At 51.8% G+C, this 26,024-nt stretch overlaps 1 protein-coding gene across 3 annotated transcripts in view; it reads left to right on the top strand.

Annotated features, from left to right (window-relative positions):
* ARSG (arylsulfatase G) overlaps positions 1-26,024 on the top strand; it is a 119,235-nt gene that overhangs the window by 72,959 nt on the left and 20,252 nt on the right. For all 3 annotated transcript variants that reach the window (XM_029210822.1, XM_029210821.1, XM_029210820.1), the window contains exons 4-9: positions 627-674; positions 1,718-1,829; positions 4,711-4,848; positions 13,707-13,903; positions 15,332-15,412; positions 24,419-24,527. In XM_029210822.1, the coding sequence (XP_029066655.1) occupies positions 627-674; positions 1,718-1,829; positions 4,711-4,848; positions 13,707-13,903; positions 15,332-15,412; positions 24,419-24,527 (685 nt within the window). The remainder of the gene's footprint in view (positions 1-626; positions 675-1,717; positions 1,830-4,710; positions 4,849-13,706; positions 13,904-15,331; positions 15,413-24,418; positions 24,528-26,024) is intronic.

The raw sequence follows: 26,024 nt of genomic DNA, 5'->3' as shown, positions 1-26,024 counted from the left end.
AGCAGGTCAGAGGGTCCCAGCCTCGCCTCGTGCCCCGCAGTGAACGCGTTTACAGCGCCAGGAGCAGCCCTGCGGCAGAGCTTCCTCGTTGCGGGCCTGGCTCGGGCGGCGCAGGGAGGCGGCGCCCCGCTCAGCTTCTGCAGAGCACCGTGATGAAAGCAGGCGGGAGCGGCATCTCTGGGACTGTCTGGGCCGTGCACTTGCTCCTTGGGTCCTTTGCAAGGCCCCAGGCAGGAGGGCCGAGCGGAAGGTGTGGTGAGCCCTGGCGGGGGGGGGGGGGGCGGGGGCGTTGCCGTGGGCGCTGCACCCTCTTTGGGGGGGCAGGAGCTCAGCCTGCTAACTTCTCTGGGCTCCCGGTAATGGCTCGTCTTCCCCCCCTCTACCCCCCGCACGCTTTCCTGCCTGGGTCATGAGTCATCCTTGCTTGCTTTCTATCTCCCTGGGGACTCCCTCTCGGCCCCAGAGAACGAGGCTTGGCTGTCACACAGCACGTGAGCCTCTCTTTGCTTGTGCTCAGGAAAGGGCAAAGCTGGTGGAGACCTGAGTGTGTGATCAGCTCCACCAAGGGGCTGGGAGCCCCCATGGGGATTCCTCTCAAAGTCTCTCTCTCTCTCGTTTTCCTCCAGGCAAGTGGCATCTTGGACACCATGGCTCTTATCACCCCAACTTCCGTGGTAAGAATTCTTTGGAGGATTGGTTACCTGGGAAACAGAAAATAAAGGTCTCTGTGTAAAAGGACTCTATAAATGTTTAAGCCATCCTGCCCCTGAGGGACCTCTCTCCTGAGTCAGGGCACCTTCGTTCACAGGCTCACTTGGGTGGGTTTGAGGTGCCAGGGTTGCCTCTGTTGGCACTCCCTCTTGCCCGGCACCTTTCCCGGCCCCCCTCTTCGGTGCCTGTCTACCCTTCGGGCTCCCCCGTCGTGAGGCCATCAGTGTTCTCCTTGACCCAGCCCTTCACGTGTCTGGGAAGACTTGGCCCCCGTGAGGCCCCGCGTGGCAAGAAGTAAAAATCGTTTGATGGGTTCACTGAAGCAGGGGCTCGGCGGGGAGTAGGGAATTCTGTGGGAAACTTCACACGGAAGCTTGTGCTGGAGAAGAGATGGGATATGGGAGGGTCTCAGAAAAAAGTCAACACAGGGTTTTCAGGTCTCACTTTGACCCTCACATCCTCCCTCCAATACCCCTCCACCCTCTCAAGTCCCATCCTGCCAGCCCTCTGCGTCCAGCTGAAATGCCAACTCTTCTGAGAAGCATTTTGAGATTCCTGTCTCAACCACATCCCACCCCCAGCATCCAGGGGTAACTTCATCCTCTGATCCCTCTTGTGGGCTTAGAGCTAAATCTCTACTTCTTATCCTCCCCCTCTTGAGGGCAGAGTATATTCTTTTATCCCCCAGAGTGTCACGCAGGTAGTAGATTTTCACCAGATATTCCCCAGCGGTGTCCATCATCGCACTGGGAACAGGAGGTGTTCAAGACATTCTCCCCACTTCCTTCCACGCAGGGTTAATGCTAATCACAAGATGTTTTGCAAATCTAGTCTTGCAGCCAGAACCCAGCAAAGTGTTTTCCTTGCACACTACAAAGGGCTATTAATCAAATCCTCTTTTAATTACATACGCCATAACACTGCAGAATTAAATCATGGAAAATTAAATTTCTGTCCTGGGTGTAAGAATGCAGGCTCATAGCCTAACCCGTTCCTTCTCTTCCAGGGTTTGATTACTACTTTGGAATCCCGTACAGCCATGACATGGGCTGCACTGATACCCCCGGCTACAACCACCCCCCTTGCCCGGCATGTCCACGGGGCGGTAGACCGTCAAGGTAATCCTAGCCAAGGCATCGGCTCTGGGCTCCAGGGCCAGGTGAAGTCCTGGGGGTGTGGTCCATCAGAAGGAAATGAGAGAGGCCGACGGGGAACAGTTACAATAGCAAAAAGGGATCAAGTACCGGGGACTTCTCTGGCGGCGCAGTGGTTAAGAATCCGCCTGCCAATGCAGGGGACACGGGTTCGAGCCCTGGTCCGGGAAGATCCCACATGCCGCGGAGCAACTAAGCCCATGGGCCACAACTACTGAAACCCCTGTGCTCTAGGGCCCTCGTGTCGCATCTACTGAGCCCGCATGCCGCAACTACTGAAGCCTGCGCACCTAGAGCCCGTGCTCCACAACAAGAGAAGCCACCGCAATGAGAAGCCCACGCACCACAGCAAAGACTAGCCCCCGCTCGCCGCAACTAGAGAAAGCCCGTGCGCAGCAACGAAGACCCAAATGCAGCCAAAAAAAAAAAAAAAAAGATCGAGTACCTTTAGTGCAAAAAATTTAAGTGCGTTATTTGCATGGAGTGCAAGAACACTTTTCATGAAGATGAGGTGAACAACTTTTTTTTAATTGGCATTTTCCAGGTTCCTTGGACTGTTTAGCTCAGCTGGGGAGAGGCTGGTGCGACCCAGGGTCTCACGCAGGTGGCCTCCCTCCTCTGCCTGCTGGCTTTGCTCCTGGACCACTCACCTGGCCCTGACACTGGACATAAGGAGGGAGCTAGACTGAGAAAAAGTCCACCGGGCTCCCTATAAGCCCTACCCCCGCCCTGAAATAAGCCAGCATTTCGACATTGGAATGCCGCGCAGGCACTCAACAGGATGTTTTAAAAACGTATTCAGTGAAATGGGAAAATGCTCACAATAAAATAGTAAGTGAAAAAAGCAGGAAACAAATCATCAACACTGTGACCTGAACTACCTCTGTATTTACGCCTCTAATAGCCCTAAAGGAAATACGCCAAAATGGTAACCGTGGTTCATTCACTCTGGTTGTGGCATTGAGGAGTTTTCAGTTTTTTCCTCTCTCGTATTTTCCAAATATTCTGTAATGAGCATGCAGTACGTTTATTATCAGAAAAAGGTAATAAACCTTATTCAGGTAATAAAGCAGCCCAGACCAGGTGCTCTGCTGTTCAGACGGTGTACTGGGATTGTTTATAACGTTGCAGGTGTCTGAGCAGCCCGAGGAAGGCGTGTCTCAGGGGGCTTATTAATAATAGTTAGTATCATAATGGCCATTTGTTGAGAAATTGTTACGTCCTAAGCGCTCTGCATGCTTATCCGTGACCCACCGGACCTCTGAGTGAGGCAAGCGTTTCTCCTGACTGTCCTGGGAAGGAAGCTTACCTGGTGGCCCAGGTCACAGTGGAGTCATGAGAGGGAAGGATGGAGAGTCCCGTCTGGGTCTCTGAGTCTAGAGCCCAGGTCCCCTCTCTCCTGACTACTCAGAGGGTGGTCGCTGGGCCAGCAGCGCAGGCATCATCTGGACGCTTGCTAGAAATGCAGGTGTTCAGACCCCTCCCAGAGGTCTGCCTTTTCACGAGATGCCCAGGAGATGCAAGAGCCTGTTGGCAGTGGGAGGAGTGAAGTCACCACGTGAGAACCTGCCACTGCTCTCTCATCACCGCCGGGCCCCTGGGGCTCACACCTGTGGCACCCCTGCCATCTCGTGCGATGACCACAGCCTGGTCCCTTTTCCGTCTGTGTTAAATCAAATAGAAGAAAAGTGTTGGCTGAAGGAGGAAAAGGGGGAGAAGGTTAGGGATGATAGAGCAGCCACAAGATCATCCAAAGCTGGAAGATTGGACACGAATGATGAGGTTAGCGTTGTGACACCCGGGACAGCGCTCTTTTTCTCTTTTTAAAACATTGTGGTCCTTGGTGATTACCTCAGTCTGACCTTGTCTCTTAAGCCTCCGGCACAAGTCTGTGTGCACATAGATGTGTGACGGGGGCTTTCCTTTCTTCCCAAGTTCTTCCTTGCAGCAGGAGGACAGTTTCCCTACCTAAGAGGACCCCCGTGACCACCCTTTTCTCTCCATTGTCCTCAGCTCCTCTTCCAGTTCTCTGTGTCCCCCAGGACAGAGGGCTTGAGTTTTTATTGCATTCCTAGTGTGCCAAGCAGTGTGAATGCTAACCGTTCCTTATCCCTGTAAGGGGCCCGGGCAACCCCGCACTTCCCATGAGGAAAGTCAAGCTCTGAGAGCTTAGGTAACTCACCCGAGATCACAGCCGGAGTCAGGGTTCAGCTGCTCTGCTGGGTCATTCGTATGTCAGATTCATTTCCATCTGTAAGACCAAGGGCTGAGTTTGTTTTTTTCCAGGAGATACAATAGGTTTGACCCCCCACTTTTTCCAATTGCTAAAGTTTCCCCAAATTCTCCAAACATGGTTTGAAATTCCAAAGTTGTTCCTAGCCATCTGTCCTCTTGTCAGACGTCTTGTCACACAAAGTCCTGATTGTTGACTTGGGAAAATACCAAGCGTTGTACCCCATGGACGGAAGTCATGACTTAAGGGGACCGGTGGAAAAAACCAGGGCTACTGATTGCCTCTGGGACTCTGCTGTGTAATGTACTTTGTTTAACCTCAGTTTCTCTGCCAGCAAAATGGGTATAATCATATCCGTAGCTCAAAAAAGTCGTGAGCTTTACAGAATGGCCAGGCTTGTCCAAGGAGCATACACGTCTATTCAAAGGGCATAGAAGAAGGTGTTATATTGGTCTTGCACTTGGAGGAAATGGCAGACTGGAAAAATCACTTGAGGCCAGGCTATTAAGTGTTCTGTATTTATGGGCATCACTGCATCAAAGCGCTTTGTTTGACTCCGTGACTACTTAGGTCGTGGGAATGAACGCTCCACCGTCTGTGATTTCCACCCAGGAACCCTGAGAAGGACTGTCACTCTGACGTGGCCCTTCCTCTCTATGAGAACCTCAGCATCGTGGAGCAGCCCGTGAACTTGAGCGGCCTCACACAGAAGTATGCCGAGAAGGCCACCCAGTTCATCCAGCGGGCGAGGTGAGCCCCCCCGTGTCCCCTGGCCCCAGCACGGCTCAGACCGCAGCGGAGCTCCATTGCCTGACAAAGATGCGCGCGTGCATGTCTCCTGGAAATAAAGCTAGAAAACTGTCTGTCCTGGGGTCTCCAGGCCTGGGTTACAAGTGCCTCGGGTACATTCCCAGGGTCCCTGCTCAGACCACACTCTCCCGTCATTGTCAGGTGTCCTCTCCTGCTAGCGTATCACCTCCCTGAGGGCAGGGTCCATCCACTGTCTTCTGGGCATTCAAGGTGTTTGTCGAGTTCATTAGTTGACAGGCTATGTTCGTTTCTTATTGCTGCTGTTACAAACTGACCACCAACTTATTGGCTAAAACAATAGCAATTTATTCTCCTACAGATCTGGAGTCTGGACGTCTGAAATGCGTCTTATGGGGCTAAAATCAAGGTTATCAGGAGGGCTGTTTCCTTCTCGAGGCTCCAGGGAGGATTGTATCTTGCCTCTTCCAGCTTCTGGTGGCTGTTGGAATTCCTTGGCTATGGCTACATCATTCCTTTTTTTTTTTTTTTGGCGGCACCACTGGGCTTGCGGGATCTTAGTTCCCTGACCAGGGATGGAACGCAGACTCTGGGCAGTGGAAGCATGGAGTCCCAACCACTGGACCGCCAGGGAACTCCTGGCCACATCGTTTGAATCTCCACTTCTGTGGTTCACTTGCCTTGTCCTCTTCTGTAGTCACATCTCCCCCTGCCTCCTTTTTATAAGGACATTTGTGATTACGTTTAGGGTCTACTGGGAACGATCCAAGATAATCCCCCATCTCAAGATCCTCAACTTAATTGCATCTACAACGTCCGCTTTGGGGACACTCAGAGATTCCAGGGATTAGACCCTGAGTATCCTTGGGGGCCAGTATTCAGTATAACACACAGGGGTCCAGCATCTACAGGGTCCAGGTAACCTGAAGCGGGAAGCAGGCTGACTGTGAGGCAGTAGGGAGTGGTGGGGCCTGCGGTGAATTTCGAGCACCTGTCCCACCTAAGGCCGCCTGCTGCTGCTTTGTGGGAACGGGGGGCCTGGCTTGTCAGGCCTTTCCATTTCTCAAGAAAGACAGGCCACCTGGCCCTTGGTGGATCTCCTGATCTCTAACTGTTAGCAACCACTAATTGAAAATAACAAAAAGCAGAAACCCCAGAGCCATACCACAGTGGGTCTCTAGCAAGCTGTCTCTGTGTGAGAGCTGCTTGCTTCCAGCCTCTGTCAGATCAGAGATCAGCACAGAGAGTAGATTGTGCGAGACCACAGTCAGCTACTACTACTGACCTTGGGGTGCATGTACGTAGGTGGCGGGGTGCAAGCTCAGACACACACATGTGCACACACACGGTCACCCCACCCGCTGCCTCTCTCATGTGCACTGGTGCACCTTTCTCCTAAGATTGCAAACTCTCTCTCTCTCTCTCTCTCTCTTATTTTTAGGCCGCGCCATGCGGCATGCGGGGATCTTAGTTCCCCAACCAGGGATTGAACCCATGTGTTGGGAGCGTGGAGTCTTAACCACTGGGCTGCCAGGGAAGTCCCAAGACTGCAAACTCTTCAAGGGCCGGGGAACAATTTCCAACAGGTCCTTTGGTATTTTCCACGGCCTTTGCCTAAGTGGGCAGGAAAACGTGTACGGCACACCTGTCTACTTGCACAGAATTAAAAATAGACTCCACCTTGGGATAACTGATCTCATCATTTCCTTGAATGTGCAAGAATTCCCCCAGCCCCTCGCTCCGCCATGCTGGACTTTTCTAGACAGAAGGGCAGCTGGGAGGGTGGAGGTATAGCCATGTAGTAGATCCATTTCTGCTTGATCACACGGCCTGCTAAAGGCCCACATCCTGAGAGCAGCCCCTTAGGGCTTAGGGACTGCATCTGACCAGTTTCTCAGGGCTTTCTGAGAAACACTGTTGGGTTGGTTTGTTCATTTTTGTTTTTTCAGATGGTTGATATGAAAAGCACAAAGCCCCTTCTCCCACCTGGGGGTTTGAGCACGTATATGCTCCCTGGATGGCTTCGGGCCCCGGTGCCCTACGACAGGTGGACGGTCTGTGGCTGGTGAGGAAGGTCTACCCCTGCTTTTGCAATGAGAGCACAGTGTTCTCAGGGGACGGTAGCGGGTGGCAGCCGGCTGGGCACTGATTAACTCTGAAGAGGACATGGTGCTGTTCATCTACCACTTAATTAACCAGTTGAAAGACTAACAAATCAGTGAACAAACTCTTTATCATAGTTAAGAGGGGAAGAGTTTGCTAATTTATTAATTAGTTATTAAGTGAAAAGTCACATGAATCCTGTTGGCTTTTTGCTTGACAGAAAATAATCCTCAGGCATGCTGATTTCTTTAGGATTGGACTTGCCAATTCATCCATGATTTTTGAAGTGTCAGCAGAAAAGCCCCCAGATCTGTGCTGTTTTCTCCGTCACGAGCCCTTACGCCACCTTGACTTGTTTGTCAAAACTACCGGGGGTCCCTGGAGTGTGGTTTCCTGCCCTGCTCGGCAAGAGGGTCTTCTTTGAACGTTTTTCCTTGGGGCTTCACTTGATTTTAGACCCCTAACCTAGCAGTGATGCTGAAGGCTAATTCCTAAAAAAAAATTTCTTTTAATTGAAGTGGAGTTGATTTACAATGTTGTCTTAATTTCTGCTGTACAGCAAAGTGACTCAGTTATACATATATCTACATTCTTTTTCATGTTCTTTTCCATTATGGCTTATCCCAGGATATTGAATATAGTTCCCTGTGCTCTACAGTAGGACCTTGCTGTTTCTCCATCCTGTATATACTAGTTTGCATCTGCTAATCCCAAACTCCCCCTCCATCCCTCCCCCACCTCCCCTCCCCCTTGGCAACCACAAGTCTGTTCTCTATGTCTGTGAGTCTGTTTCTGTTTCATAGACAGGTTCACTTGTGCCATATTTTAGATTCCATATACAAGTGGTATCATGTGTTATTTGTCTTTCTCCTGAAAGCTAGTTCCTGATTCGAGTTTTTTAAACAGCAGGCAAAGCTCCGAATTGGCAAAAAAAAAAAAGAAAAAGAAAGGAGGTAGCGGATGGCCTGGGCGTCTGGGCTTCTAGGTCATGGAGCTGGCTGGTCCTCTGCTCCCTACAGGGTCTAGGACGGCGCATTGAACCTGAGTTGGGAATACAGGGCTTGATGGGCTGAGCGTATTGGGGTAGGTGTGAGGATGTTTGAAATCAGAGTGTATGGTCCATATTCCAGGGAATTGCGCACTTAGAACTAGGTCCTAGAGAGGCACAGAGGACAAAGAAGCCCCAGCCTTCCTGAGCTGGAGCCTGGGACCCACATCAAGGGCTTGATTCCTTCTTCTCCTTGACTCAACCCCTCCGACTGCATTGTTCTCCCCCTGCTGGTCTAAGCCTCCTTCCCCTTCTCATCTCCGTCCTCACCCGTCTCCCACCTAAAGCGCACCACCTGCCACCCACATCAGGGCTCCGGGTTCAGCCTGAAGATCATTCTGTCCTCCTGACCCCTCCTCTCTTCTTTCTCCTGTTTGGGTGTTCTGATGAATAACGGGTGAGGACATGAGTGATTGCACGCACCGCTGGGCAGTGGGACGGCCGTCCTCCTCCTGCAGCCTCTCCCTCTGCTGTTCTGTCTGCCTTGAAGGGCGACCATGCACTGTCTCCCTGGAGCCCCCCCCCCGCCCTTCGGGCCACACTGTCTCAGAGATGTCTCCCCTCTCCCCCTCCCCCCCGCCCAGCTTGGGTCCCCTGTTATGCTCTTCCACAGCACCCTGTATTTCTCCTCCATCATCCCTACTACTATATATTTGTAATAATGATCTGATTCATTTCTTTTTTCTTTTTTTGCGGTACGCGGGCCTCTCACTGCTGTGGCCTCTCCCGTTGCGGAGCACAGGCTCCGGACGCGCAGGCTCAGCGGCCATGGCTCACGGGCCCAGCCGCTCCGCGGCATGTGGGATCTTCCCGGACCGGGGCACGAACCCGTGTCCCCTGCATCGGCAGGCGGACTCCCAGCCACTGCGCCACCAGGGAAGCCCTGATTCATTTCTTAGTTGCATCTTTCCCTCTGCTGTTTCCAATTGGATGTGAAGCTCCAAGAAGGTGGAAATCCTGCTTCTGTGTTTGTAGCTGTCTCTGCAGTGCCTGGGGCTTGGTTAGCCCTTAATAAGTATTCATTGAATGAGTGAATAAAGAGTGAGTTGCTTGATCTGGCCCCAAACGTGTGCCAGTGTTGTGTTGGGAATACACACGCGGATTAGATCTGTTTCGGCTTTCGAGCGTCTCCCAGGCTAGTGGGGAAACAGACAGTGTTCAAAAGCTGGCTTTCGCATAGGCTGCATTGTCAATACTGATCAGGTCTCTAAGGGAGGGGCAAAAGGGGCCAGGGAAGAGGAAGCCACCTATGAGTTGGGAGCAGAGAGGGATCTTGATGGCTTTGGAGTGGGATCTTAATGGATTAATGGATTAAGTGTTTGCAGGCAAGGTACCAGGCAGGGTCCTACCGGGAGAGGAGTGAACAGGCGCAGGAGGACGTGAGGTGGCCCCGGCGTCGGAAGGACGGCAAGGCTGGGAAGGCCGCGGATGCCGGGCTAGGCCTTTGCACTGCCCGCAGGCTCATGGAGCCCCGGTGGGCTTCTGAACTGAGAACTGTCAGGTCCAGTCTGGATTCCAGAAGGTTCTCTGTAACGCTGAGGCCCAGAGGGTGACTGTGAGATTTGGGACGGGGCGGGGGCGAGTGGCTATTGCAGCTATGCCTCCTGGACCGGTCAGCCCCGGGGGCCGCTGCAGGGGCAGCCGAGGGAGCCCGGCTCGAGGGCAGCCCTGCCGCCACCTTCAGGCCTGGCTCTCCTGCCAGGAGCCCACTGGGGACATTTCCTGAGAGATGGGCATCCCTCACTTGCCATTTTCTATTTCAGATCAGGAGATTTTCTCCAGACTTGGCTTCCCCACGTCTCAATCTTTGTGTATCTTCACACCACGCCCCACCCTCCCTCTGCTGGAATGTCCCCTCCAGCGTCTTAATTCCTTTGATATCTTAACCCCTTTTGTTAAATCTGAACAGGTTCTTCTAGCCTCCTTCTGTGCTGGTGAATAAACACACACACACACACACACACACACACACACACACACGCATGTATCTATATTTAAATAAAGATGAAATCATACTGCCTTATAACTGGCCTTTTTTTTTTTTTTTTTTTTTTTTTAGGGTTCGCGGGCCTCTCACTGCTGTGGCCTCTCCCGTTGCGGAGCACAGGCTCCGGACGTGCAGGCTCAGCGGCCATGGCTCACGGGCCCAGCCGCTCTGCAGCACGTGGGATCTTCCCGGACCGGGGCACGAACCCGGCAGGCGGACTCTCAACCACTGTGCCACCAGGGAAGCCTTTTTTTTTTTAAAGCACCAAGTCTCCTCCACTTTTTTTTTTTTTTTTTTTTTTTCTGGCTGGGCCGCGTGGCTTGTGGGATCTCAGTTCCCCAACCAGGGATTGAACCCGGGCCACGGAAGTGAAAGCCCAGAACCCTAACCACCAGGCCACCAGAGAACTGCCCATCCTCCACTCTGTATTTGCCATTCAGCACAGGGGTGGTTCAGGGGATAGATGCCCCCAGGGAGCTAGTTTTTGCGGTTCCTGCAACATGCCATCTTTACGAGTTCTAGCATGGTGTCAGGATGCAGGGAGAGAGGTGCTCCCCTGGGTACCATGGATGCTTACTACTGCAGGCTCGTATTATTCATACTTATTAATAAAAGGGTACCACTTATGAAAACCTTACTATGGCATTAAATACTCACAGCTTTATCAGGGAGGCATAGCTGTCCCCATTGTGGAGACGACAGAGGTTAAGTGAATTGCCCAGGGTCACACGACCATGAAATAAAATTCCAGGGATTCGGATGCGGGTCTCCAATGCCCGTCTTCCCTCATCTTCACAGCCCAGGGTGCTAACAGGATTTTGATAATGGGTGGGAGTTTGCAAGATAATGATGGGGGTGGGATGAGGGTGGGTGATGGGACCACGCCCCCAGCCCATAGGTAGCTATGAGCTGATAAATGTTTAACAACCAGCACTCAGAGAAAGAGCTCTGATTTGCCCATTTCTGTGGTGTAAATAAGAAAAAAGCTCTGATTTGCCCATTTCTGTGGCGTAAATACTCTCACTGTGGCTGAATTCAAGATACCAATGAGATGTCGCTGACCGTAGGGTTGGAGAGATGCGCAGCGTAGCACCTCATCATACGGTGTTCCCACCGCACAGATTCAGCGGCCGCGAAACGAAGTGCAGGGCACAGGTACTAGTAAACTGTGGTAGAATAATTAGGATGTGATAAATCGTGCAAGTTTCTTACCTTTGGTTTTTTTTTTCAGTTGATTTACAATGTTGTGTTAGTTTCTGTTGTACAGTAAAGTGAATCAGTTATACACATACATATATCCACTCTTTTTTAGATCCTTTTCCCATATAGATTCTTTTACAGAGTATTGGGCAGAGTTCCCTGTGCTGTACAGTAGGTCCTTATTAGTTATCTATTTTATATATAGTAGTGTGTATATGTCAACCCCGGTCTCCCAATTTATCCCCCCCACCTTTGTTTTTAATATCATTTATTTAATGGTAAGTTGATTTCGTTCAATTTTTAATGGCAGCCATGTTTAACAACTGGCTTGCAAAATTCCTGAAATCTGAGCCAGCTCCATCCAGCATGCTGCTGCCACGTGGTATCCACCTGCAGATTACGACAAGGCGTCCCCGCTGAGTGTATGCTGACCGGTGCCAGAGCGCCCAGCTCGGCCAGTGGATTGTGGGCTGGCATTAAACTCCCATTCGCTCTCTCAGCAGGATGTCCGCATGCCGGAATTGTGCACAACCTACACAACTGTACATGATCATCTTTGTGAGATCAGGCAACAGACGCCCTACATCAGCACCATGCAATAGCGTTCTCTGCAAGGAAGAACATGTTCTCTCTGTGCTGTCCGGGATGGTAGCCACTGGCCTGAGCATTGGAAATGTGGCTCAGGCAACTGAGACACCAGATGGACGGATAGAGAAAGAGATAGACATAGAGAGATAGATAGATAGACAGATAGATAATAGATAGATGATAGATAGATGTAAACTATACATAGCATAAAATTTTCCTTTTCAATATATATATGTATAACTGAATCATTTTCCTGTACACCTGAAACTAACACAGCTTTGTAAATCAACTCTACTTCAATTTAAAAAAAACTTTTTTCTAACATCTTTACTGGAGTATAATTGCTTTACAATGGTGTGTTAGTTTCTGCTGTATAACAAAGTGACTCAGTTATACACGTACCTATGTCCCCGTATCTCTTCCCTCTTGCGTCTCCCTCCCTTCCCACCCTCCCTATTTTTTTAATTTACCTTTGTAAGTGTACAGTTCTGTGGTTTTAAGTACATTCATACTGTTCTGCAACCATCCCCACTATCCATCTCTAGAACTTTTTCATCTTCCCAAATGAAGCTCTGTACCTGTTAAACACCAGTTCCCCGTTTTCCCTTCCCTGCAGCCCCGGGCCTCCACAGCGCTGCTTTCTGTCTGTATGAAGCAGACACTCCAAGTACGTCCTATAAGGGGAATCGTGCCATATTTGTCCTTTGGTGACTGGCTTATTTCACTGAGCATCGTGTCTTCAAGCCTCATCCATGGTATAGCATGTGAGACGCTGAATTCTTAGCTTTATTTCATGTTCGTGAATTGAAATCAGAATAGCCACTCATGACTTGTGGACATGGGCGATACAGCTCGTGAAATGTTGCAGAGAAGTTGTGGACTAGAATGGGGAAGGAGAGGCCCCCGTCTGGGACGTGCATCTTCTGTCCTTCAAAGAGAGCTGAGTGCAGTAGAGTCCCAATCAGGGGACTTTGGGAGTTGGGATGCAGGGGCGTCTCCAGGGCGAGGTTTGGTGCAGAGCTGAGGCTGGGGGACTCAGAGAGCTTGATGTGGGGTGGTGTGAATCGGGGGCAGCCAAGAACGCTCAGGCCAGTTTGAAAGTCGAGTGTCCAGGTGGCCTGGTGTGAAAGAGCCGCACTTCTGTCGCCAGCCTATGGACTCGCCTGAAGTTCCCCCCTTGCCCTCCCTGTGTCCTCTGAAAGACCCCCCACAGGGGTGGGCTGTGGGAAGGGTCTCCCCGAGGGTCCCTGCCGCTGCCCTTGACCCTGCCCCTGGCCTGGGGATGCAGGTGGGGGGCATGCAGGAAGCAGAGGCCTCCCAGGGGAACCTGCAGGATCAGAGGAGGGGCAGCCGGGAGCCTGGCCTCTACCAGGACCTTGATCTAGACGTTCCCAGCTATGGCCTTGGAATTCCCCGTGGTCCGTTTCAGTCATCCGTTCATCTCCTGGAAAGAGCCAAGGCTGGGAATGGAAACGATGGCCTGGATGCTGCGAGAGAGCAGCTGGAACTTAAAAATACATTTGCACTGGACGTTAGAATGAAGCTGCTAAGAGCCAGGGCTCTGCTCTCAGCCAGACCTTAGTTTAAACCCAGACTTGGTCGCTTCCTAACCTTGGGTAAGTCTCAGTTTCCCTGAGCCTCTGACGCTTCATCCGGAAAAGGGAACTTGGGGGGTTTTATGAGGCTGAATTCAGGCAACGTGAGTCACGTTCAATAAGCTCCCGGTAAATGTTAAAAGGGCAGAAGCGAGTATTACAGCTACTCTCAGTCTTTAACTAGCTTTATCCCCCCATTGCCTTTGCAGGCTGTAGACGGATGTATACTTCCTGAGCACACCGGGTGGAAGGGGTTCTGGGCCCTTCTCTGAGGCCACGGGACCCTTCTGGAGCGTCACCCCGGGCTCTCTCGTTTCAGTGCCAGCGGAAGACCCTTCCTGCTCTACGTGGGCCTGGCCCACATGCACGTGCCCCTGTCCAGGACCCTGCTGTCAGCAGAACCCGGGGGTCGAAGGCCGTACAGCGCGGCTCTCCGGGAGATGGACAGCCTCGTGGGCCAGATCAAGGACAAAGTTGACCTCACAGCTAAAAACAACACATTCCTTTGGTTTACAGGTGAAGTAGTAAAACCCAGCCAGCCTCACTGGGATCTAATGGATAACCCCGCACACGTCCCACACAAGAGCAGAGTCTGGGCGAGTGACCCTCTTCAGCTGGGCAGGGGGCTCGCCTTGAACTGGGGGCCCTGCTCGCGTCCGTCGGCCTGCGTGCCGAGCACCTGTCCATTGGGACCTCCAGGACTGTGCCCCTGGAAAGGCTTTGCACAGAGAGAGCGGGTACCCTGCCGGCCCCTTGGGTGTTGATCAGGGCCATCTGGGTATTGCTGTTAATCGTTAATGAGTGACTTTGACATTGTGGACCTCTGTAATCCTCGGGCAATTCCAAGAGTGCTTCTTTACCGTCTTCCCCCATCCCAAAGGTTGCCATCGGTCAGCAGGTCACATCTTCTGGCTGAGCAGCGCTGGACTAGTGGGCTGTTTAAAGGGCCCACACAGGCGTCACTGGTCTCGGGTCCCTGTCTGGAGCGAGAGTGGTGGACGCTTGGGTTTGAATCTCTACTCTTGGGAAAGTTACTTTATTTATTTTTTATTTTTTATAAATTTATTTATTTGTTTTTGGCTGCGTTGGGTCTTCGTTGCTACCCGCAGACTTTCTCTAGTTGCGGCGAGCGGGGGCTACTCTTCGTTGCATGGGCTTCTCGTCGCGGTGGCTTCTTTTGTTGCAGAGCACGGGCTCTAGGCACGCGGGCTTCAGTAGTTGTGGCTCGCGGGCTTTAGAGCGCAGGCTCAGGAGTTGTGGCGCACGGGCTTAGTTGCTCCGCGGCATGTGGGATCTTCCCGGATCAAGGCTTGAACCCGTGTCCCCTGCATTGGCAGGCGGATTCTTAACCACTGCGCCACCTGGGGAGTGCCGGGAAAGTTACTTTAACCTCTGTAAGCCTCTCCTTCCTCATCGGCGGAGTCAAGCTAACAGTGAAATCTATTCCATAGCCCATTGGGGGATCAGGAGATAACGTATGTGTGCATCATAGGGGCTCAGGAAAGAGTTGCTGGGCACTTCCCTGGGGGTGCAGAGGTTAGGTCTCCGTGCTTCCACTGCAGGGGGCACGGGTTCTATGCCTGTTGGGGAACTAAGATTCCACATGCCGTGCGGCCAAAAGAAACCCACAAAAAACAAAAGGAAAGAAAAGAAAGAGTTGCTGGGCCAAAGATAGTGGCAATGGAATTGCTGAGCCCAGATCCAAAGGCAGAAGCCTCAGCGTGGGGCGTGCTCGGGGCAGGACAGCCCACCTCTCCGGAAAGCCCATCGGAGGCAGCCCCCTCTAAAAGGTCCTTCAAGGGTAGGGTTGCATTTGTTTTCACGGGTCCTTTTTCTTTCCAGTCCCCTGCTGTGCACAGGGATGTGGGACCCAAGAGAGAGAGAACCGGGCAGAAGCATCCTCCAGCCTGTTGACTGCTGCGTGTTGCTTTTTTTGGTTTCTAGGAGACAATGGCCCGTGGGCTCAGAAGTGTGAGCTGGCAGGGAGCGTGGGGCCCTTCACTGGATCGTGGCAAACTCGTCAAGGTAGAGGCTCACAGCTGGGGTTGGGGCATCTCCCCGCGGGTGCTGAGTCCGGGCTGGGGCATGAGATCCGGCCTCTGGAGGACCAGTTTATAGCTGGGTCTTGGGACATCATTGTGAAATAGGGACAGATTACTCACAGCCACTAGCTCCCAGAAGAGAAACAATTTGGAGTGGAGAAAGTGCGTGTTCACCCCGGGGGGTTCCCTTTCCTTCCCTCCCAGGGCGTCGGCCTGCTGACAGGCAGCCCAGCAAGTATGCTTTGCCTCTACCCTCACCCTCATGTCCTCAATCTTCCTCCTTGCTTTCTTTTCTTTCCTTTTTTAAAAGTCATCCCTCCATCCATCCAAACACTAATTCATTTCATTCATTCAAGAAATATTTCGTGCACAACTATGCAAGGTTTCTATATGCATTAGCTCTAAACCTTAGTGAAAGGCAGGTAGTAATCACTCCACTTACAGCTGAAGAATGAGAGAGGCTAAGTAACTTGCCTAGAGTCACACAGTTTGGGAGGACGGGGCCAGGCGTGCTACCAAGTTAAAGCTGGGGATCTTCCCACTACACCGTACTGCCTCTCTTTATGTAAACACCCTTCAGCCCCCAGCTCAGCGCCCATCTGCTGGGAAGGTTTCCCCAAAAGGACCTCACTCTCTGAAAGAGCAGTCCTGCTGGGGACAATTCGGCAGTATGGACCAAAGTCTTGAAAAATGTGCATGCTGGGCGATGCATTAATTCCTCTTTTAAAGAATTTGTCTTCAGGAAATAATAAGCCAAGTGCACAATGTTGTGTGTAAAAGAATGCTCGTTGCAGTAGGTTTTTCTTGAGAAAAATAGTTAGACGTAACCCAGGTGTCCGGCAAGAGAGGAGTGTGCAAAGAAATTATGATACATGCATTTAAAGAAACACTAAGGAACCACTGAAAATGGCGCATATGACTGACCTGGAAACAGTTACATTAAATACTTTTCAGTGAGTAAAGCAGGTCACAAAACCATATGTAAAGTACGATTTTATTGTATAAAACTAAGTGCATGTATTCTCGGAAAAATCTTGAGAGAGGCAACAAAAGGTATTGATAACAAAAGATTAGCAGTGATTACCCCTGGGTAGGGGAGGAAGGGTTTAAGTGTAGTTATTCTCACTTTTTTTTTTTTTTTTTACCAATTAAAAAAATTTTTTTAATTAATTTTTTTAATGAAAAAATTAAAATAAAAATTTCAGAAGGTGCTTGTATCCGAGGGGTGCAGAGGTGGACTTGGCAAGATTACGCCCTGGGGCTGGCTTCTGACCTGCGGCCCCAGCTGTGTCCAAGTCGGAGAGACACGAATTCCCTTTCAGATGAGTCTGGCAGGATAGTCGTAGTTACCTAGAAGCTAGAATTTTCGTGTGTCCCACGGCTAGCTGTGAGAAGGAAGTGCTTTACCCTGGCGTCCCTTGGATCAGATCCCTTGAGAACTTTACAGGTGAGTGGCTGCTGAGCTGTGACCGCATCTCGTGTGTGGACATATGTGGTGGAAGTCAGGGAAACTGGGTGCTGCCCAGTGACGAGACCACTTCATCCCTCTGGGTGGTGGCGTTCCTCTGTGCATGGATCTCTTTGGCCCATCCAGTTCGTTCAAGAGCACTGTGATTTAGTTCTGGTTCCTGGAGAGCTGGACCAGGAAAAGATGCTAGGACCAAAAGTGGTGGAAATGTGTCCGGTAGCTGCAGCCACAGCCTAGAGAAATATGGTGCCAACTGGGGGTGGTTTTTCTGCATTCGCTGATGGTAATTCCTCCTCTCTGTACCTGGGGTACCCTTGGGCCAGGCTGCCGTCTTCAGTGCTCAGTTAGAAGAGCCTGGAATCATTTTTACTCTCAAGAGTAAAAGCCCTAAAGGCACAGAGACCAAGGTTGAGGGGATAAAAATCTGTCCGTAAGTGGCCCCTCTGTGGGGATCTTTCTGTTTCCTAAGAAGACGACCTCTGATCTCCTATCTGAGGACCTGCCTTATCTTTTCTCTTCTCCCCCTTAGGAGGCAGTTTTAAAATAGTGAACCAGTTTACGGGTGTGGACTGTAGCCCATTCTTTGAGGGAAGAACTTTATGAGAAACACATGTATCAGCAGGGCGTATCCTCCTTTCCTTCTACTTGTTGAGCACCTACTATGTGCCAGGAGCTGTGCTCAGTGCTGGGGACACAAAGATCAACAAAACCCCGGCTTTAAAGAATGACGGTCTAGAGCAGTGTTTCTCAGACTTTAACGTGTAGGTGGTCCCCTGGGGATCCTGCACCCAGTCGGTCTGGGTTGGTGATGGAGATGTTGCATTTCTAACCAGCTCCTAGGTGATGCTGTTGCAGCTGGTCCAGGGACCACTCTGAGAGCCAGCAATTTGGGATATCCACATCTAGCGCCCTTCGAGTCTAGAACTGTCAGATCTAGACCAGTGGGTTATCAGGTGAGGTCCCAGGACCAGCGGCATCAGTACCACCTGAGAACTTGTTAGCAATGCAGATTCTAGGGCCTCACCCCAGACCTACTGAATCCAAAGCAAAGTTGGGGAAGGTGTGGACAAAAAGGAGTGCAAGTTGGTGCAGCCACTGTGGGAAACGGTATGCGCGGTCCTCCAAAAATTAAAAGTAGCGCTACCACGCGATCCAGCAATCCCACTGTTTATCTGAAGAAAATGAAAATAGGAATTCCAAAAGATATATGCACCCCTATGTTCATTGCAGCACTATTCACAATAGCCAAAATATGGAAGTGACCTAAGTGTCCATCTATAGATGAATGGATAAAGAACACGTGGTACATGTATATATAGACATTTCTATTGAGTCCAAGATGATAAATAAAGGGGAGCATAGAGACAGGAACTCACCGCATTCAAACAGTGCAGGGAGGCCTCAGCGAGATCTACTCCAACTATCTGTTGGCCAAAGAGGGATTCTGAGGTGAGCGGGGCAGAGGGCTTCCCTGGGGCCAGCCATCGACTGAGGGGCCCACGCTCTGAACACCACCCGGCTTATTCTCAACCCACGTTTTTCACTATCCTCACGCCCTGTTATACCCGACTGACTGCCCAGCTGTCTGCCAACGTTCCTGTCTTACTTCTCTGCCCCCTCCATGTTGTCAGAGAGAACCTCATTAGCCCCTGTGACGTTGAGTCTTTCTAAATCTATGGGGGCAGAGTGGAGAGATGGAGAGAGGGCTTTGGAGGCGTGATTCTCGACTAGCTCAGGACCTGGGCCGGCGGGCCCTTCAGCCCTGCGTCCTCCTCAGTAAGGGCAGTGGAGACCCGCCTCGCGGGACGGTGCAGGGCCAACTGGGACGCGTGGCCGGGAGGTGCCTGGCCTTTACACCCATACAACTCCATCCTTCACTCCAGCCGAAACAAACTCGGGGTGGGGGGGGGGTTCCCACAAAAGGAATAATTGGAAGAAATAACCGAGAAGGATTGTTTTTGCTGAAGCAACAGGTACCTAAGCGACATGAGGAGCATCCCAGGAGGTCTGGGCCTGTGGCTTGGAAAACTGCTCTGAGGTTGGACCTCCTTCATGTCGAGACACACCCCTCTGTGGGGGGGCAGGGCCTGCACAAACGTTGGTCTGGATGGATATCTGGCGGGCCAACAGCACCTGAATCCGTGGTGGGACTGGACCTGGTTACCTTGTTCTTTTCCAGGAGATCCTGAAGACGAACTTTGCGGGGGTGTAAACAATTCCCCCCCCTTCCTCAGTCTCCAAACTGGTTCCCTCAACCTCTCTCACTGCCCAGGCCACTGCGGGGGGTTGGAAGGCGGGAAGAGCCCTGGTGGAAGGGCCGGCCAGGGGACCCGGGTACGGGGGAGGGGCTGGGGGTCCCTCTGGACCCCGCTGCTCTTCTCGAGAGGTTTCCGTCAGGGGAGGCCTGTGATCCTGCTGGTAAACGGGGCCAGTTCGGGAGTGGTGAAAGAGAGAAGACAGTCAGTGGTTCGCGATGGAGCAGGACAAAACATGCCCAGAGCCCTGCGCTTTCTCCTGCAGCCGGCAAGCGCATCAGGACACACGCGCCTCCCCTGTCCAGGGCCCCGGGCCGCCCCCGCCCCCCTCCTGGTGAGCCGCTCTGCTCAGCTGAGGGATGAGGCAGCGTCTCCTGCAGTCATCCCTCATCCCGTGCTGGAGTGAGGGTGCTCCACCGGCTTGGCTGCGTCTGTAGGGGTTGAGGAGAGAAGAGACCGAAACCCAGGGGCCAAGGGGCACAGCAGGGCCGCGGGCCGACCCTAGCCTGCCGGCCCCTGGTTCCCAGCCAGCCGGCCTCCCTTCCCTGCTCCAGGACCCTTTTCCTCTTGGACAGACCAACACCTTGTTGTGCCCTAACTGACGGCTCCTCTGTCTGGAAATCTTGCTTGTTTATTGAAGAGCAGAACTGTTCCGCCTCCCCCGCCCCCCCCCCCCCCCCCCCCCCCACCCCCCCGGTGATGAGGAAAACATGCTGTTGAATTGGCACCTGGCTTCTAGGGAGACCTTGGTTGTAACTTGATGCTATCAGGTGGTACATAAACCTTTCCCCTGGGAAGCGTGTCTAATCCGGGGCTTCTGTCCATTGGGGCAGGGGGTGGACCGAGAGGGGTCGGGGGTGGGGGGACTGGGGGAGGGAGTGGGGCAAGGGAGGTTGGCCCCGGCTGGGGGCAGGGCCAGCTACCGGGGACCCAGTGGAAGTCAAATGATGTCCCCTGCCGGGCTTGGAAGTCCCCATGCCCACACTCACGGCCGCCCCAGGGCAGCCAGGGTCCTTCGCCCCAACAGAGGCCTGGCTGCCCTGTGTTTCTAGAAAACTAGTGTGTGCGTTCCGGGAGCCTTGGCAGGGGCATGTATTTATATTTAGAAATGAAGGCTGCTTCTTTAGAAGGTTATAGAACGTGTGCTCCTCAGAACACGCGTGTTGCATCCGAGTCACAAATATAAATGCCTTGAGGGGCCAGGCAGGTAGTATAAACGAACAACTGTTTGTTTGTGTCCATTGTGGCCAGCATTAGGGACTCGGTAAATCAGATCGAGGGCTCTGACTAATGACATTCAAATTTAGTTTAAAAAGAAATACGATTTGTGCCAAACCAAACTGTCAGGGGGCTGAATTCAGTGTGTGCTTTGCCAGGTTGCAGCTTCTGCTCTCTTCTATCTGTAGGTGATTTTGTTTTGTTTCTGTTTTGCTAGGGGTTTCTTTGGATGGCATTTAGTGGGCGCTTCCGTGGCAGGCACTACGCCAGAGGACCTGGCTTGGAACTTTATATACATTATCTTGCGTAACTTTTCCACCATCCCATGAGATCAGTACAGTCATTTCCCCCTTCACGGCTGAGGAGGTGGACGTGCAGTGACATTGAGAATTGGGAAGGCGTCCTCCCATTTACCTTACTAACACTTCTCAACTTCTGGTCCTCAGACTGGTGTCAGGATGACTTGGAATCAGACCCCACCCCAGACTTCCTAAATCAGCATCTCTGGGTGTCCTTCTGGCTGCTCCATGTACTGAGAAGTTTGCCAACCTCTGTATTAGCCACACTGCCTTTCTGACTCAGGCAGGCATCGCATTTGGGTCCTTTCTGGGAAGGACCCTGTTCCAAGCATAGGTCGTGGTGAGCCTTCCTCGGCTGCCCTTTTCTCCCTGCATCGTGCAGTGGCGTTTTCTTCCGTAGCCAGGGGAGAACGAGCAAAAGCAGTTCCATGAATCATCGTTCTGTTTATATTTTGGTTGCTGAGGCTAAATATTTATTGCTTTAAGTAAGAGGTTCTGCCTTAATTAGAGTCATAACTAACCGCAAGTGCGCTGAAATGCATTTTCATGACCATCAGACTTGCGTTTCTCAACAGAAAGCCAAACACAATGGACCCTTTTGATGTGCCAGGGCCTCTGATCAAAGTATGAAGGTTGCTCTCAACTAACGAATAGCTTTTGAAATTAAAAAGTGCCTGTTTGACTTTGTGGACTTAGCTATTGTTCTCACTCACTATAACACGTAGGGTCACATTCACGCTCCGGTGGTGTAAAGTTATAAAGCTGTGGGCCGCATAAAGCCTGTCATTAAAAAGCACATAAGCTACAATTAGTTTCAAAATGCATCGTGTCCACTTTCTGACTCTGTTCCTTGCTCTCTTCACCCTCGGCCTGGAACGGGCGTGCTCTACATTAACTCACCAGAAGAACTTTACAAGATACTGGTATCCAGGCCCCACCCCCGGCCAATTTAAATCACAATTCTCTGGGAAAGGGACCTTGGCGTGGGTATTTCTTAAAAGCTAGTGATTCGAATATGCATTCGGGGATGGGAACCACTGTCCTAAAAAGTCCTAGGAGGTTTAATGGCTGAGGGTACTGGCTGTGTGGTTAGACTTGGATTCAAATCCTGACTCTAGTGTTTCTTTGCTGTGTGACCTTGGGCAAATCACTTAACCTCTCTGAGCTTCAACCTCCTCACCTGAAGAATGAGGATTACAGGGCTTAGCTCACAAAGTTGTCCTGAGGATTAAGGGAGATGATGCCGGGAAGCACTTAGCATTATAGGTAGGTGCACTTAGCTTGGTGCTTAGGAAGGGCTCAATCAGTAGGAGAGATTATTGTTACTGTTACTATTGTGGTTAACGGAGGATGAGTTTCCGTCAGTAGGAGCAGGTATCACTGGAGAACATCAGGGGACCAGGGCCAGCTGCTGTGGGTTTCAGTGTTTGCTGGTGCAGATGAGCCACAGCAAACACTGTTAGATGTTTCTGACAATCAGATGCTTGGTTATCAGGCATCGACCCTGGGGACCCACAGAGAACGCTGGTCGGACCTTCTAAAGCTGGCCCACCCCTAGCAGTGCCAATGAGATACTGGAATTTGGAGTGAGAAGGTGTCCACGCTCTGGGGGATATATTTTTTATAATTGCTTACCCACACTCTGGACTCTTTTGAGTACAAGCCTTGTGGGCATGGCTGGAATATATAATTGTGTCTTTCTGGTAAAGCCAGAGCCCAAGGTACAGCCAGGTGCCAGCTGGCCAGTGTTGGCAACACAGAGGAGGGGTAGCTCTCCGCACCCCAAGTGTCCACACCGAGCCGCTTCTCTCAGCCAACATCTTCCTCTCTTTGTCCCAGTTCCTGATTCTCTGCAGGGCACTGTCCACTCTGTTGACGTATACATGTTTTATAACTGGCCGAATTCCATCTAACCTCTCCAGCTTTCAACCCTCTGCTGAAATAAGGCAAACGCATTGACATATTTTTCTCTGAAAACGAATTAGGAAAGTTAATCGTCTGAAAAAGAACGGTACCAAAAGATTATGGCAAATGAGCAGAACCCCTAGTGGTGAAGACCAATTAGCAGATTTATTAATTAGGGGCCAGTGTACCCTTACTGGAAACACCCTGGAGGCGGAAACGCAATCCTGGCGCCGACTCTGTACTCTGGCACCTGTAGCCCTAACACAGTGCAAGCCCCCAGCTTGGGCCTTCTGGTCGACCCTCAGAACCATTGGCTTGTTTCTTCGAATTGAACCCTTCGCTTTTCCTTAGCATCTGGCCTCAAAGGCTAAGCAAGTTCGTCTGAATTTTGTGCTCCGTGGACTTGCAAATAAATGGACTCCATATTTTCACCCACCTATTCCCCAAGCTTCCATAGAAACGCCCCTCGTGGGTGGTGGTGGGGATTATCTGCAGAGCTCCCGCACATGCAGTGTTAGATGCTCCCTCCCCGCTTTCAGCTGAAGCGTAAGTCATGCATTCCAAGGCCACGGGGGAGTGCGATTTATGCTCGCTGTAGCTCTGGAGTCTCTGTTCCATATGCGTGAATAATTGGGAGTGGGCTCTAGGTATTTATGGCCGGCGTGGCTCTGGACCGGAAGAAGGTATGTGAGACATCTTGGGCCAAGTCAGAGAGTTTCCCGTTCGGCCCCCCACACAACTCGACTTGGTTCCGAGAGCCCCACCCCTAAACATAAACGGTCCATAGACACGAGTTGTTTTGTGTATCGTTTCTGACTTCAGCCCTTGGGGGGACTCCAAAGCTGGTTATGAGAAAATTCCAAGAATGCCGAGCATTTCTGGTGTCACGTGCTGGGCCAGGGACATCAAAGTTTCCGTTTGCTGCGGGGTGAGTGCAAAGTGACGGCAGCCTCGGTCTTCTCACCCCCTCCCTCCCCATCGTTGTTTCCGCCAGCCAAACATAAGGATGTTGCATGACCATGGTATGTGTGAGACACACACAGCGTTTGCCTTGGAAAGGCTCTCTACACGCTAACCATGCGGAATTCCTGGCTCAGCTGGGATGAGGTCGGGGTGTGTGTGGGAGGGATGGGCACGGTCATGGTTAATTCAACGCAACACGTACTCAGGATGTTTCCATAAAGCATGACCTCATCCCTTCCAGCCTGCTGGTCATCGTTACACTGGTGGTCACTTCTGACTTGGTGGTTACAAAAATAATTCCTTTAATTACCCAGTGGAAATTCGTAGATTGTTCTTACCGCCCCCTGAGAGGCAAGAGGTCGGAGCTACCACAACATCGGAAGAGCTCATTCGTTCAAAAAAAAAAAAAAAAAAAGGAAAACAAAAAAGGAAAGCGGAGTGATCGGTTGTTAGGCGGATCAAATAACTGTGGGAATTTCCGCCTTTATCTCATTTCAAATAGTTTTATGTTTCCATCCTAAACGCGATCTGCAGGAGACACATGCACTCATTTATTCAACAGGTAGTTGTTGAGTGCCTACTATGTCTCGGGTGCACAGGACTGATGCCAGTCCGTAAACAAGCCGGACGGTCTGAAGTGGCCAAAGTGGCATGAAGAAATTAAGTGACGTGATTCCCTAGAGAGGGACGGACACAGCTAGTGACGCGTGTTGAATCCGGTAAAATAAAAGAACGTATTGAAAGAGATTCGCTACATGAATCAGAATAGCTCGTTGCTAAAGGAAGTCATTCCTCTGTTGGAATTATCAGAAGCTCTTAGAGAGTCCCCGTGGAGAAGGACTGTTTTCCCAGAGAACCAACTGTCTCCCCTCTTCTCACAGGGGGAAGTCCAGCCAAGCAGACCACCTGGGAAGGAGGACACCGTGTCCCAGCTCTGGCTTACTGGCCCAGCAGGGTCCCCGTCAACGTCACCAGCACTGCTTTGCTAAGGTACGAGACCCAAATTACCTTGAGATGTAGGAAAAAGTCATGGATGCTTGCGTGGCTAGAGACCTCACACATCACCTGCCCTGGCCAGGTGTCCCCAGATACTTCCCGAACTCAGATTGTAGCAGCGTGGAGCTGCCTGGAGCAACAGTGCAGTGGGACACTTTTCAAGCCGTCCTCTGGGGGGCTGTCTCTGGGAAGAGGGCACTGGGTGGCCGTCAGTGCTGGGTCGTGCTGCTGTGCACTGAGGAGACAGTGGCTGCAAAAAGGCCAGGGGCGTCCTCACCACTTGTGGCCTGGGCCAAGCTGATGGGGGTGCGGGAACGGGTCTATTGGGCCCGAAGGATCCCTTCTCTGGGGGTAGGGCAGGTGTCCTGAGGATGGCTCCGTCAAGCACGTCACTGGTCATCAGATGGCGCAAGAAAGGGGTCTAGATGTTGACGTGCCCCCGAGGGGAGGGAGAAGGAAGCTGGACCCACCGGGCTGGGAAGGAAAGGATGAATCCTTGGGTGAGAGTCTTCTTCCTACCTCTGGCAAAGAAGCTTCTACAAGGAAGGACGATTGTAAACGTGAGCACATCTCACGATCACTCTGATCTCCTTATGAAGGCAGGCCCAGGAGGCCATCTCCTTGGCACAGAACTTGGCTGTGGTGTGCCATCCCGAAAGCAACACCACGCAGCTCTGCAGCCGTGACTTATAACGAGGGCGTCTCACTCACCCGGAGGGCCCGTCCTCTGCGTGGTTCTGCCCTGAATCCATGGACGAGGGGGCCCCTCCGTAGACACAGGTGCTTGCTCACAGGCTCAGAGGTCTTATTCTGGTTAAAGACTAATTTCCTGTTTCCAAAGGTCCTTCACCGTTAACCAAGTGGGTTCTGGCCTAGAGAACACAGCCCAGTAGAGGAAAGCAGGCTTCACTGGTTTCCTCTAGCATCCCAGAGGGGAGGTGATGGAGAGGAGGCGGGGAGACTGAACCCCGGGGGGAAAGGAAGGGTGAACAGCGGTGACAGCCGAAGTCGGGGGTGAGTAGGCACTGTCCCTGGCAGCCTCTGGGCCCCCGGGAACTCCCGGTCAGCCCCGTACAATCGGGGGTGGGGATGGGGGCGGGGTGCTGCCGGCAGGCGTGACAACAACAGCTCCGGCTGGAGCCTGTGACGTCAGGCTGGCCGGGAAGAGGGCCAGGCGGGCTGCTTTTTGTGGGCCCGACTTGCTGCAGTCAGGCCAAGGGTTCACGGGCTGGGCTGGACGTGCCGTCTCTCAAGTGACATCACCGGAAACCAAGCTCGTGCTTCTCAGTTGAGAATGGCGTTCTCACCTTCACTCAACTACGGCTCCGTGATAAAATTGCATCATTTTGTCGATAATTCCTGGCTTCAGAAGTGACAGCTGACTTAGGGGATATTTTGGTGAGTGTCCAAAGGAAGCCAGCCTTGGTACGAGGTAACATCTGCTGGGAATTTTACCAGGACACTCTACCGATGCACCAGGTCAGCCCCTCT

The sequence above is a fragment of the Monodon monoceros genome, unplaced genomic scaffold, assembly GCF_005190385.1.
Source record: "Monodon monoceros isolate NGI ecotype Baffin Bay Population unplaced genomic scaffold, NGI_Narwhal_1 Super_Scaffold_9, whole genome shotgun sequence".
NCBI lineage: Eukaryota > Metazoa > Chordata > Mammalia > Artiodactyla > Monodontidae > Monodon > Monodon monoceros.
The sequence above is the reverse complement of the archived record's forward strand: the minus strand, read 5'-3'. Positions and strand labels throughout refer to the sequence as shown.